Here is a 14,453-nt window from a genome sequence, read left to right as displayed (position 1 = left end):
TGGTGTATGGAGCTGTAGGTGGTGTCATTTATTTTTCAACTTTTGATGACTTTTTCAATGCTACCATTTTGAGGACTGTACGGCCGTTTAATCACTTTTAATTTAATTTCTTACATTTTGCAAAATATGGCAAAAAAAAAAAAAAAAACATTTTGGCCACTATTTTCCGTTACAGGGTTAAACACAGGGACAAAATCGAATTATATTTTGATAGATCGAACATTTTGGGACGCAACCATGCATAACGTTTATGATTTTTTTTTTTTTTATTCGTTCTAGGGAAAGGGCTTGGGGGCACGTTAATGCCGTTGGCAGCTTTGGCGGAGGTGATCAGTGTTAACACCCATGATCGGTGCTAGCGACGGGTGTTTGCTCCATTGTGCAGCAAACACCAGCTGAGTATGAAGAGGGCTCAGCCCGTGAGCCTGCTTCATTAACGTCCAAATGTGGTAGTGCTAGAAAAAGGTGATCAATTTCTGATGCTGTCATAATATTGAACGGAGCAGCTGGACATAGAATGAAACAGCAATTCTAATATATTACTGAAAACAGAACCACAGTTATTCTGTAAAATGTGAGGGTCTGATCTTGTGATTGGTGAGGGTCACTGATCGGATTGTTATACTCAACATACTAGAGGGAAGGTGATAAAATCCTAATTTTTTTGAGGAGCTGTTTTACCTCTTTCTAATGTAATTTATTTGTCGTGTGTGTATATACCGTATACCAGATATATACAAGCGCAGGGCACATAATACAGGGTCCTTCAGCAGGGCACTCTGCTTTTGCCCCTGTCCTGCTATTCATTTTGTGTTATGTTTGGGACAATCCAGTAATGTGACATTCCACAACATACTATTCTGTTCTGGTTACGTGACTGCAAATTCCATTGGTAAATTAATTTTTCTGACTATCGAAAATAAACGACAGTATATTATTTTGGCAACAATGTTTGTTTCTGTGTTTACATAATAGAATTGGATTTGACATTTTTGGTTCCTACATTCTAAAAGGTGACGCGCTTATTTCTACGGCAGCTCTGTGCATAACGCTAAAACCAGAAGTTGTCTGTATAATTAGGGGTGGATTAATGTCACCACATTATTACACATACAGCTAGAAACAGGTTCCCATAGAGCCCTATTAACGGACGCCCTTCTTGTAGCTAAAAATAGTTTCCCTTACATCCCCATAAATAAACTTTATCTTGTATTACCTGGCATCAGAGGGGGCGTGTCAGGCCATTACTGTAATCAGCTCTATTAGCGTTTTGGAAGATGCCAGCAGAGCTGATGTCCCGACACATACCTCCCACCGGGTGGGAAAGCGGGACAAAGCCTGAAAATCGAGACTGTTAGGCGATGGTAATTGTTAATGACTAGAGATGAGCGAGCACTAAAATGCTCGGGTGCTCGTTACTCGAGCCGAACATTTCCAGATGTTCGAGTGCTCGTTTCGAGTAACGAGCCCCATTGAAATCAATGGGAGACCCGAGCATTTTTCAGTAAAATTATAAACTTAATGAGCACAGTGAAAATACACAGTGCAGAACAGATTGCAGATGTTCGGGAACATCTGCAATCTGTTCCGGAGACACGCGTGCAGAACGGTGTTCTCCGCAATAGTATTTGAAGAACAATATGTGTGAAGAACAACTTGCAGATGTTTGGAAACATCTGCAAGTTGTTCTTCACACATATTGTTCTTCAAATACTATTGCGGAGAACACCGTTCTGCACGCGTGTCTCCGGGACATCTGCGATCTGCTCCGGAGACACGCGTGCAGAACGGTGTTCTCCGCAATGGTATTTGAAGAACAATATGTGTAGAGAACAACTTGCAGATGTTGCCAAACATCTGTAATGTGTTCTTCACACATATTGTTCTTCAAATGCTATTGCGGAGAACACCGTTCTGCACGCGTGTCTCCGGAACAGATCGCAGATGTTCCCGAACATCTGCAATCTGTTCTGCACTGTGTTCTTTCACTGTTTTCTTCAATTAAACAATTAAATTAAATGTTTTAATTGTATCTTTTTACTGTTCTTCACTTTTTTTTTTTTTAAATTAAATGCTCGTTATCGAGCAGGGCAAATACTCGTCCGAGCAACGAGCCGGTCCGAGTATGCTCATCACTATTAATGACCTATCTGTGGGATTAGTGAGTTTAACCTTTTGAGCTGTCTATTTGACATATTGGATAGTACTGCTATACAGACGCCCCGGAAGAAGCTGAGAACGGCGAAACCCAGGGTCGGGCGAGCGAGTGGTGCTGGCGTCCCGTTTTGTATACTGTTTTATGCGCATTTTAAACATACTCTTGTGAGTATAACTTTTAAGAATAAAATCCAAGGTTTTAAAAACGTACTATGCGATTTGGTGCCTACTTTCTCTTTTAGTTTTTGCTACCACACTGTTGAGTGAGTTTATGGAGAAAACTGCACCTTAAGGACGTTCTGAATAGTGACCTACATCTTGTTACCAAACTTTCCTCATCGGTAGAATATAATTGAAGATCTTTGAACAACAGGCGTATTGGAATCATTGGGAGCTCCGGTCAGGTTTTTTATACTCCTTCTTTTTTTATTGTTTAAAGTGGGACTTGTTGGATCGGTCTCGGACTGTGGTGTTGGCTCCTGTGGTATGGAAGTGTGCTGCACTGTGTTTTTATAATTTTTACTGCTATAAACAGGGCCGGATTAAGGTTGGTGGGGGCCCCTGGGCGCAAAATCTGGTGGAGGCCCCCACTGAGTGTAGCATACACACATGTCTTCCTGCTTCCTTTCCACTATCCTAGCAGTAACACAGCTACATACAGCCGCCTCATCCCCAGTAACACAGCTACATACAGCCGCCTCATCCCCAGTAACACAGCTACATACAGCCGCCTCATCCCCAGTAACACAGCTACATACAGCCGCCTCATCCCCAGTAACACAGCTACATACAGCCGCCTCATCCCCAGTAACACATCTACGTACAGCCGCCTCGCCCCCAGTAACACAGCTACATACAGCCGCCTCGCCCCCAGTAACACAGCTACATACAGCCGCCTCATCCTCAGTAACACAGCTACATACAGCCGCGGGCGCGCAGGAGGTGCGATCTGGTGGGGGCCCCAAGTGGGGGCTCGAGCCCCGGGAGCCCCGCCTATAATCCGGCCCTGGCTATACAGTATTGTATATACTGGAAGTCAAACTCCCCACCAATCTGATATTTTACTGTAAATCCTTGGAATCACCTTTTGAGTTGTCCATTTTTCAATCCACAATTGATTTCCAGGAAGGAACAAACTGGTTATGTCAACACCTATTTTTTTTCTGATCTTGTCATTGTCTGACTAAGGCTCATTTATTTCTTTATTAGATGTTGCTTCCTCTTGGCAGTATTATAGAGCTGATTAAATGCCATTTGGCTGCAGTTTCCTTAATTGTTTGCGCAAGAAAGTTGTGTTATAACCTACAAATGATTTCAAAGAACATATGTAAATGTTGTGTACAGTCCAGAAGTAATGGCCGCAAGTGCTACTTGTGTTCTCGCTCCAAAATCAACATTATGTCACTGTGTGCTTGTATCAGGAAATGTAATAGCCACCTATTGTAATCTGCTGAAGTTGGCTTAGAATAGCCCAAAAGACATAAAAGTCAACCTAAGGTCATGGATCTTAACCTTATGGGGAGCCTTTCAGGCATCCCTACCACCCAAAGCTTCAACATGCAGTGATTACCTATCCTATGTTCAGTGGCGTAACAACCGCCGTAGCAGCCGTAGCGGTTGCTACGGGGCCCGTGAGGTTAAGGGGCCCGGGGATGCACGGACTCCATTCAGTGTCCCTTCAGTGTCGGTGCCTGCCGGATCATGCCCCCGGGCAGTGGCGTAACAACCGCCGTAGCAGCCGTAGCGGTTGCTACGGGGCCCGTGAGGTTAAGGGGCCCGGGGATGCACGGACTCCATTCAGTGTCCCTTCAGTGTCGGTGCCTGCCGGATCATGCCCCCGGGCCCCTACCTCTGTGTCCGCTCCTAAACCCGCCCCCTCCGTGAGCCGCCCGCCCCCTCCGTGAGCCGCCCGCCCCCTGCACAGGGAGACCGAAGGTGGCTACCAAGCCCCTCCCCCCCCCGACCCCAGGTGACCGCCTGCCTATCCCGCTGCATGCTGGCACAGGCGGCCGCTGACAGAGCGGACTGATGCCCCTCCTCCTCACTCTACAGCCCGCATGGGCTAACAAGTACCCGCCGACTCCTGCACTCCTCCCACCCCCAGCGCAGCATAATAGGCAACCGCCTGACTCCCCCAGTGTGACAACCCCCCCCCCCCCGCGGCTGAACAAGCACCCGGCACCAGCCCAAACCACCACGACCCCCCGGCGGCTGAACAAGCACCCGGCACCTGCCCGACCGACCACGGCCCCCCGGCGGCTGAACAAGCACCCGGCACCTGCCCAAACCACCACGACCCCCCCACGGACAAACAAGCACCCATCTGATCACCCACCTACCCACCTGAACACCAGCCTGAAGCCACGGCCCGGTCATCACCGCCCCAAAGCAGTCATACAGCCCCAAAGCGTCTGATAAGGTAAGTATATACTTATGTATTTATCTTTGTGTATATATGTGTATATATCTGTGTATATATGTGTATGTATATGTGTATATATGTATATACTGTGTATATACTGTGTATATACTGTGTATATACTGTGTATATACTGTGTATATACTGTGTATATACTGTGTATATACTGTGTATATACTGTGTATATACTGTGTATATACTGTGTATATACTATGTATATACTGTGTATATATGTATATACTGTGTATATATATGTATATACTGTGTATATTTGTATATACTGTGTATATACTGTGTATATATGCATATATCTGTGTATATTTGTATATACTGTGTATATACTGTGTATATTTGTATATACTGTGTATATACTGTGTATATATGTATATACTGTGTATATATGTATATACTGTGTATATACTGTGTATATACTGTGTATATACTGTGTATATACTGTGTATATATGTATATACTGTGTATATACTGTGTATATACTGTGTATATATGTATATACTGTGTATATATGTATATACTGTGTATATATGTATATACTGTGTATATACTGTGTATATGCGTATATACTGTGTATATGCGTATATACTGTGTATATGCGTATATACTGTGTATATGCGTATATACTGTGTATATATGCATATATCTGTGTATATACTGTGTATATTTGTATATGCTGTGTATATACTGTGTATATATGCATATATCTGTGTATATTTGTATATACTGTGTATATACTGTGTATATATGCATATATCTGTGTATATTTGTATACAGGCGGTCCCCTACTTAAGGACACTCGACTTACAGACAACCCATAGTTACAGACGGACCCCTCTGACCTCTGGTGAAGCTCTCTGAATGCTTTACTATGGTCCTAGATTGCAATAATCAGCTGTAAGGTGTCTGTAATGAAGCTTTATTGATAATCCTTGGTCTCATTACAGCAAAAAATGTTTAAACTCCAATTGTCACTGGGGCCAAAATTTTTTTTTCCTGGATCTACAATTATAAAATATACAGTTTCGACTTACATACAAATTCAACTTAAGAACAAACCTCCGGACCCTATCTTGTATGTAACCCGGGGACTGCCTGTATACTGTGTATATATGCATATATCTGTGTGTATTTGTATATACTGTGTATATACTGTGTATATATGCATATATCTGTGTATAATCACGAAAATAGGCAGCACTCCAAGACGTCTAGCATTAGGTGAAAAAAATGTTCTTCTTTATTCCATGTTTAAAAAGTACAGCAAAGTACAGCCACATTTTGGCTCGCTAGGAGCCTTTTTCAAACATGGAATAAAGAAGAACATTTTTTTCACCTAATGCTGGACGTCTTGGAGTGCTACCTGTATACGTGATTATATATTGAAGGCCCTAGGCCTAGGGCCTGGTCCTATTGAGCTTGCACCCCCTACTCTCTACTTTTGTGTGCTGTTTGTATTTTCCTTGAGTATATGCAGTGTATATATGCATCTACTGTATTTATACATGCACATATTTATATAAGCATTTAAATATATGCACATATATGATGTATGTGTGTTTTTGCTATGTATATGGTATGTATGTAAATGATCTATATACTGAATCTGTGTGTGTATTTCCCGTATGTGTTTGTATATGCTGTATGTATATGCAACATGTGTGCACATGGAGTTTTTATGCTGCATGTATGTGTATATATGGTCAGTATATACAGTAAGTGTGTTTAACATATATATATAGTATATAATGTGTATGCAGTATATGTGATGTTTATATTCAGTATGTGTGTATATACTTTATGAGTTTGTATACACAGTGTAACAGAGTGCATAAATGTGTGTGTGTATAAGTGTATACTTGTATGTATGTATATAGGTGTGAATATACGAGTGTAGAAATTTATATGTGTGTATATAAGTATATAAATGTACGTATATAGGAGTGTATAAATGTGTGTAGTTGTATAAACATGTATAAGGGTACATTCACAAGTACGTGTGAGCGACGTATATCTGGCTGCAAATTTGCTGCTGGATATACATCCCTCACAGGCATCTATAGTGCTTCGGTACAGTGAGCACAACGAGTACCCACTGTTTTGAGCCATGTCCGCAAAAGAGATGGAGCCTGATCTATCTATGGCCGTAACAACGACCATGCGGCTCTATTCTCTATGGAGAGTGGAGGGGTGAGCCGCGATCACCTCTCCAGCACTCCAGACATGTGCCTGCCAGGCTATAGCCAGGCGGGCATATGTTTATGTGAATGCCGCCTAAATATTTATATATTTTTTTATGGGGAAGGGGGCCCCATGCAGAAATCTGCTATGGGGCCCAGCCTCTCTTAGTTACGCCCCTGCCTATGTTGGTCCTCCCTAAACTTTTACGATCCAGGAGGCCGCGGATGTTAAGTACATTTCTCTTTTATTGAATGAGCTATTGTCCAATGTGGAATACTATATCTATACATAAAATAAGGTTGTCTTCTAAGTTTCTTAGAATTTGATGGGTTTTTCCCCCTTTTTTAACAGGTTTCGAGGATGTATATGAACAGCAGGTAGCGACCTACCCTCCGGTTACGTGCAGGAGATGTAATCTGATTTGTTGAAGCCATCTACGCCTGTGTTGGGAGAAATCTGTAACCATGGCACATTCAAAATCTAGTGGAACCCACTATGCTCTTACTGCCATTGGAGTGGGCTTACTTGTACTCGGTGTGGTGATGGCAGTATGGAACCTTGTCCCAGGTTTTGGGAGCAATGACCACCCAGCGCCACCTCAGGGTAATGCCAGCACGCCACATAACAATGTGGATGTTAATCTAAAGAGTAAGACTTTCTCGGTAGCCTACGTCCTGGTGGGATCTGGAATTGCTCTTCTTTTATTGTCAATCTGCTTAAGCATACGCAGCAAGCGCAAGCACCGTTTGAGTATGGAGGAAGTGAGGGTTGTCCAGCAAGAAGCACGCCCAGCACCGCTGGATGAAAAGTGAGTAGACTCTGCCAACAATCATATTTGCAAGCTAGATCATGTTTTTGTAGTTGAGAGATGGAAGGTCAATTATCTCCACCATAAGTAAGACTTGGTATGGCATCTGTGCTTTTGTCCAAACTTGGTTGCCACCCAAAGTATGGCCTGAAAACTGAATGCACTACCAGACTGGAAACCATTTCGGTCTTATAATTGGGGCTGTTTAAGCAAGGTACCAGAGACCTCACTTAATAAGTTCAGATCAGCCCTGGTATCTTTTACATGCAATGGCATGTCCTTAATCATGTTACTTTACCTGTGTGACGTCAGTCATATTGACTGCATGTGGAGACTTGTGTGGAAACCAGCAATACTGCATTGCAAAAGAACATTAAGACCTAGAATTGGGAACAAGGGCTGATGTGCATTGTTTCTGGTACTGTTATAGCAATTTGTACTGTTACACCACGGTATTAGCAGTCTTCACAAATGTAGGAGCTCACTAGAAGGGAATAGAGTACTGGTAGCGGTGGTGGATTATAATATGGGCGGTTAGGGTAGCAGCCCGGAGCTCAAGAGGTGCCAATGACAATCATGACCACCCACCTAGTTTAAAACTGTTCTGTAGAGATAATGAAAAGAGTGAACTGAAGCCCTGAAAGCCTTATACATGTATGACAGTTCTCGATATAAAATAATTCTTCCAGGCCCTCCAAAGGTCCTTATACTGCAGAACTGACAGCAGCATTGATCTCCATTTATAGGATTATTTCAATCGCTGAAGAAACCAGTAGTCGGATCCTCAACAATCTAAAATTTATACCCCAATTTTTGGTGGGACAATTTGTTTTAGGCTGGAACACACCCCCATAAACTCTACTGCACAAAGTTATAAGTTAATCACTTGATTCCACAATATCCTATTATTTGTCTCCAGTTCTTCATACATATGTGTGAGAGGGTTTTTAGCAACTCCTCTTGTAAGAGACTGCACTTTAATACCCTATTGATACTGGGTGTGGAGATACTTTTATATTTTGGCAGCTTTTCTTCTTCATCATCATAGTAATGAAAAATAATAAATGGGGTGGGAATGAGAAATAAGAAACTTTTTGTAAAGATTTCCCATCTTGCGCTCTAAGATCGATTGAAAGAACATCCTCAAGTACACTCTGGTAAGGCAGCAGAGACCGGCATTGACAGATCCCATTAACACGGAGATGATCGCCATTTAATTTGTATCCTGACACTTATCTTTGGTGTTTCTTAATAAAAAGAGATGGTTTTATCTCTCCTGGAGAGAGAGAGATGATGTCTCGCTGAGCCTAGCTTGAAATTGAACAAAATAACTACATCACATAATGACCCAGAGACCCATTGATTTTTGTGCTATTGTGATGAAGTGTTTTATGGAAGGTGATGCAGCTTTTCTCACTCCCTGAATAGAGGAAAGCAATGCCCAGTAACTGAGACTCGCAGAATATAAATTGTACGAATCAATAATGCTGCCCCCTGCTGCCTAATACTGGAACATACCATAAACCAGCGATTTACAGAAACCGTCCTCAGTGAAGGATAGAAACGTGTCAAAATGCAGGCGATTATGTCACTGCTTATCTTAGTCCTACTATAAAACAGCATGAAATGATCATAACAAGAATTTCTAAGACAAAGTGCTGGGGAATTATTAAACTAAATGAATTCCAAAAATTAACTTTATTCAAAAAAACTTGGGGCAATTTATTAAACAGCAGTGCTCCATATGATGAACGTTCACAGGCAATAGCAAGGGCGCAGGGCAAGAAAAAATAATTGGAGGGAAAAATAATCACAATTACTGGTGGTTCACTGGTAATTGTGAATATTTCTGAGCTTGTAAGCCAAAAAACTGTCATGCAAGCCCTGATTATCCGCATAGAAGACCGTTTTGTTTGTTAATGTTCACCAAAAATATGTAATAAGCTCTTTATCTCCTCTCTGCTCGCCCGCTGACATTAGATGTCAGTGGGTGCAGGTCCCAAGTCTGCAGCGACTTTTTTGCAACGCTTTTAGACGTTGCTGCAGTTTTCTACTGCTCCCACGCTAGCCGCGGGAGCAGCGCCCGGTCTCTGGATATCAGAGGCACGTTGAGACCGTAGAGAGAAGGAAGATCTGGTTCATTACCCCTTCTCCACTCCTCACAGCATCGCACCGTCTCTATAGACTTGGCGGTCACGTGACCGCAGGGTCTTAAGGGGTTAAACAGAGCTGCTGGGTCTAATTAGACCCAGTCCAGCTCTGATCAGAATCCCTAGTCACAGGGGGGTCATTATAATGCTCTTATGGATGCCTCAGTTACAGGGGAAAATTTGTAAAAAAAAAATAAAAAATGTCCACCAGGGGTCTTTTGTGGGGGACATATAAAGTAAAAACACACACAAAAAAAAGTAATAAATAGTAATAAAAATACAATGACATTTCCCCATATACCGTAATTTTTTTAAAAAAATCCCCCGCTACACTACAAAAAAGCATTGTCATAGTTGCCCCGTTTTCCCGAGACTATACATATCAGATATATCAAAACGACTGAAACAAAATAGGGAATTCATTAAAAATATTTGAGTTACACTTTTAACCCCAAATAAAAATGGAAAAAAATGTTTAAACTTTTATTACCTATAACTAGCTCTGTGTCAAAAAAAAACACAGCTAAAAGGGTAGCACACCCCAAAAAAAATGATGGCGCTTACGAAAATTTGCTAAAAATGCCCGGTCACTAGAGCCTTTTCAGACCACGTCGCTAAGGGGTAAAAAAAACATTTTTTCAGTAAATAATAAAGCCAATGAAAAATAAAAAAAATGTTATATTGATATTAAAACTGATCTCCCAATGTAGCAATGAAAAATAGCTTTATTCTTGAGACCAAAAAATAGGCCAGTAACGAAGCCGTAAAAAGCTACATGATATATTGGGGGTGATGGAGTGGCACTATTGGCACATGTGCCCATTGATGAATAGAATATATTTCTGCTATTTATAGCCCTACTACATGGGGATTGGCTAAATGAAAGGTGTGTCATAAGTTAGAACACAGGCACTTTTGCAGATATCGATATCCTGCTAGCTTGTTGGTACGTTAAGGGCATGGGTAGAGACGATTGGAGTTCCCGTAATGCTGCTAATCTGTTTAGGATTTAGGTAAAAAAAACCTTTTTTTGATCTTGCCAATGGCTGCCATGAAACAAATCTTTTCTTTCCCTCGTTTTCTTTCCCTCGTTTTCTTTCCCTCGTTTTCTTTCCCTCGTTTTCTTTCCCTCGTTTTCTTTCCCTCGTTTTCTTTCCCTCGTTTTCTTTCCCTCGTTTTCTTTCCCTCGTTTTCTTTCCCTCGTTTTCTTTCCCTCGTTTTCTTTCCCTCGTTTTCTTTCCCTCGTTTTCTTTCCCTCGTTTTCTTTCCCTCGTTTTCTTTCCCTCTCTCTTTGCAAAAGGTTCATAGGTATTGCCAGCCCTGAATAAAAGGATCCAGATAGGAAAAATAACTAATTAAAATTCAAAATGGTCATCTTCATGATAGAAGTCATACTAGTTCTCTGAGGAGTAGAACTATGCAATGTAGCTGGCGATGGCTGAAACCAACTACAATAGTGGTAGGCCTTAGCACTTGTGTGCTTGTCTGACATCTCCTCTGCCTTAACAAGATACTGTTTTTTCCTTTTCGTTTAGCCAAGAAGATGTGGAATCCCCTCATTATTCTGCTCCCAGCTATGAGGAAGTGATGAGGATTGGGTACAGCACCCCCGAAGCAACAGAGACTGACCGTCACCAGAGGATGAGCGTTTCCCTCCCTTCTTACGAGTCCTTAACTGAACTTGATGAAACCACCCCCACTAGGCCTAATGCCTCCTCAGCCAAGCAAGAGCAACCAAAGAGGACAAATTCTCGTTCTGGGAAAGAGAAAAAGCCCTTGAATATCAGGAGGATTAAATCTGACAAACTCCACCTGAAAGAATTCAGATTGAACTTGTCAGGTCAAATAAAGATGGCAGAAACTAACAAGATAGAACCCATAACCCCACCCCCACAATACGACGATAAGAGGATTGGTTCTGATCAGCCCGCATAGGGGCTCTTTTTGTTGTGAAGGCATTGTTTTGTGTTGTTTTTTTTTCCCCCCACCACTATTGTGTTATTTTAATGCTCTTTTTATTCCCTCATTTGTCAGAATGTATTCCACCCTTGTTGTTAATTTTGGGATGTCATTGTCTTGGGTTTAATAAATATTCTGTATTTTTTTTTTTGTCATGGAATAACGTTGTCTGTCTATTACCAGTCTACACCAGAGGTCGCATTGACGCCTCACCAGGTGTTATAGACGCACGATGAGGCGCCATCACCCCCCAAAATATTTGCCATGCGTAAAAGTACACTTGGCAGTTATTTCCAATAGAACGCAGGCTGATTGGTCCGGCGCACGCGCTGCATAAAAGGGAAATATCAGTAGTGTGATAACAGCGCGCGCCGGGCCGCTCAGCATGTGTTCCGTGAGAGTGCTGTACACAGCAAAGGTAAGCATGATTACAGATGTCCCCTCAGATCCTCACTACTCTCCATCCAGCTCCACCCCCCCCTACCTTAATGTCACCCATCCCTGCCGTGTATGTGTGCCCTATGTGTGGTGAGCGCACGGTCTGTGTGCCCTGTGTGGTGAGCGCACGGTCTGTCTGTGGTGAGACAGTTTTTTAATAAAAACTTTGTTTTAAACAAGCTCAGCCCACAGCAGCCATCTGGAGGGGGAGTCAGCGGCATGAGCCACAGTCTGTTCGGTGGGTTGGGTTGTGGGCATGAGCCACAGTCTGGTAGGGGTGTGGGCATGAGCCACAGTCTGGTAGGGGGGTGGGCATGAGCCACAGTCTGGTAGGGGGGTGGGCATGAGCCACAGTCTGGTAGGGGGGTGGGCATGAGCCACAGTCTGGTAGGGGGGTGGGCATGAGCCACAGTCTGGTTGGGGGGAGGGATGTAGACATGAGCCACAGTCTGGTTGGGGGGAGGGGTGTAGGCATGAGCCACAGTTTGGCTTGGGGTGGGGGAGGGGGTTGCCAGACACAGCCTGGTCTGGGGGTCTGTACCCCTTGTTTGCTGTATGATGTAACATTACTTTTACTGCCACAATTTACACACAGAAGATACTGACTGAGATGCTCTTGTATAAATAGCGTCTATTAACATTCTATATGGCTATTTGTGTTACTGAAAATTTCATACTCTTCCTCGACTAAAAATACTCCCCAAAAATAGTAGGAGGAGTATTATTACCCTTCTGGAAAATCTTGGTGCAACCTCTGGCCTACACTGTAGGGCTTACTGCTTTTTTAGGTAGTTTTACACAAACCTATTACAGGCGGTCCCCTACTTAAGGACACCCGACTTACAGACAACCCATAGTTACAGACGGACCCCTCTGCCCCATGTGACCTCTGGTGAAGCTCTCTGGATGCTTTACTATAGTCCCAGACTGCAATGATCAGCTGTAAGATGTCTGTAATGAAGCTTCATTGATAATTCTTTGTCCAATTACACCAAAAATTTTGAAACTCCAATTGTCACTGGGGCAAAAGAAAAAAAATTGTCTAGAACTTCCATTATAAAATATACAGTTTCGACTTACATACAAATTCAACTTAAGAACAAACCTCCAGACCCTATCTTGTATGTAACCCGGGGACTGCCTGTATAGGCAAATGTTTGGACTTGTATTATGGTCAAATGTCCCAGGTTATCTAAAGGTATAATAACTAGAACTAACCACATTATGGGGATGTGCCTACAATTTTAGGAAAATTTATTATTACAACTGTCTGAAAGAGAAACTGTTCTAGTTTCTCATGGCAGCCAATCGTAGCTCAGCTTTTAAATTCCCACAGTAGTTTATAAATTGAAACCTGAGCTCTGATTAATTGCAATGAGCAACTGGAACAGTTTTGCTCTCACACAGATGTGATTCCATATGCAACACCCTCGCCGATGCAAGGCAGAGGAGTGGTTGAGAATACGTCCCACCATGTAGCTTGCAGCCTGTGAAGGGTCTGATCAACCCCACAGCATGTCACTACATAACACTAGATAACACAGATGAGAACTGCAGTGGTAGATCCTGCCTGGCAAGGCAGGAGTTAATTCTTTGATGTGATGTAAGATGTGTCATCCAATCACATGTGTTACACTCTGTGTCTGTGAGCTGAGAGGTAATTGGAGGAGTAGCCACCACCTGACCAGTGGGAGTAACAAAACCCCTGGACAGGAACACTTCTAGAGGGTAGCTAGCACACCAGACCAAGAGCAGGTGAGCCCAGCTCCCTGCCTGAAGAGTAGAGCTAATAGCTAGTGGTGAGGTATCATCCTACCTTTTAAGGGTGATACCTGAAGCAATCCAGGATAAAGCTGAAGCATCCTACTAGGACACAGCTACCTCCCAGCCTGCCATTGCATCCAGGCTGATGATCTACATACTGTGGCTCCCTCCAACTGCATCTCAGCACTCCACCATTTTGTTAAGGCACGTTGCTGCGGTTCCCGTCGGTTCCAATAAAGAACTGTAAGTTGTTTTGTTCAACGTTTGCCTCCGTCTGGTCCCTGCTACTACGGCTGTCACCATCACGGGCACCCTGTCCACCACACAGAGACTCATACTTTAGACACCAAAGGGTTGCCCCAGGGAAAACCGCTATAGCAGCCTCTCCCTCATCATTTCTTGCCAACACCACCCTGCTGGAGACCTGCCAGGCTGTAGGACAGCCCTCCGGTTCCCCATACCAAGCACCGTGACACTAGCGTGCCTAGGCCGCAACCGCCAGCCACTCAGGTACTGCGGGCCCCGGCTGACTCCAGGCCCCCAAGAAAAGGCTAGGCCCCGGAGG

General features: G+C 43.1%; 1 protein-coding gene across 2 annotated transcripts in view; it reads left to right on the top strand.

The window, feature by feature from the left end:
* Window positions 1–12,439, top strand: part of TMEM51 (transmembrane protein 51) — a 35,282-nt gene extending 22,843 nt beyond the window's left edge. The window contains exons 2-3 of one of the 2 annotated variants that reach the window (XM_072156129.1): window positions 7,121–7,577; window positions 11,263–12,436. In XM_072156129.1, coding sequence (XP_072012230.1) covers window positions 7,234–7,577; window positions 11,263–11,662 — 744 coding nt within the window. In that variant the 5' untranslated portion in view covers window positions 7,121–7,233 and the 3' untranslated portion in view covers window positions 11,663–12,436. Of the gene's footprint in view, window positions 1–7,120; window positions 7,578–11,262 lie in introns of those variants that run through there. The other variant, XM_072156130.1, reaches the window with a different exon arrangement.
* Window positions 12,440–14,453: the final 2,014 nt, after the last annotated feature.

This window comes from Engystomops pustulosus, chromosome 6 (assembly GCF_040894005.1).
Source record: "Engystomops pustulosus chromosome 6, aEngPut4.maternal, whole genome shotgun sequence".
NCBI classification, from domain to species: Eukaryota; Metazoa; Chordata; class Amphibia; order Anura; family Leptodactylidae; genus Engystomops; species Engystomops pustulosus.
Note: the sequence above shows the minus strand (reverse complement) of the source record. Positions and strands in the feature narration are given on the sequence as shown.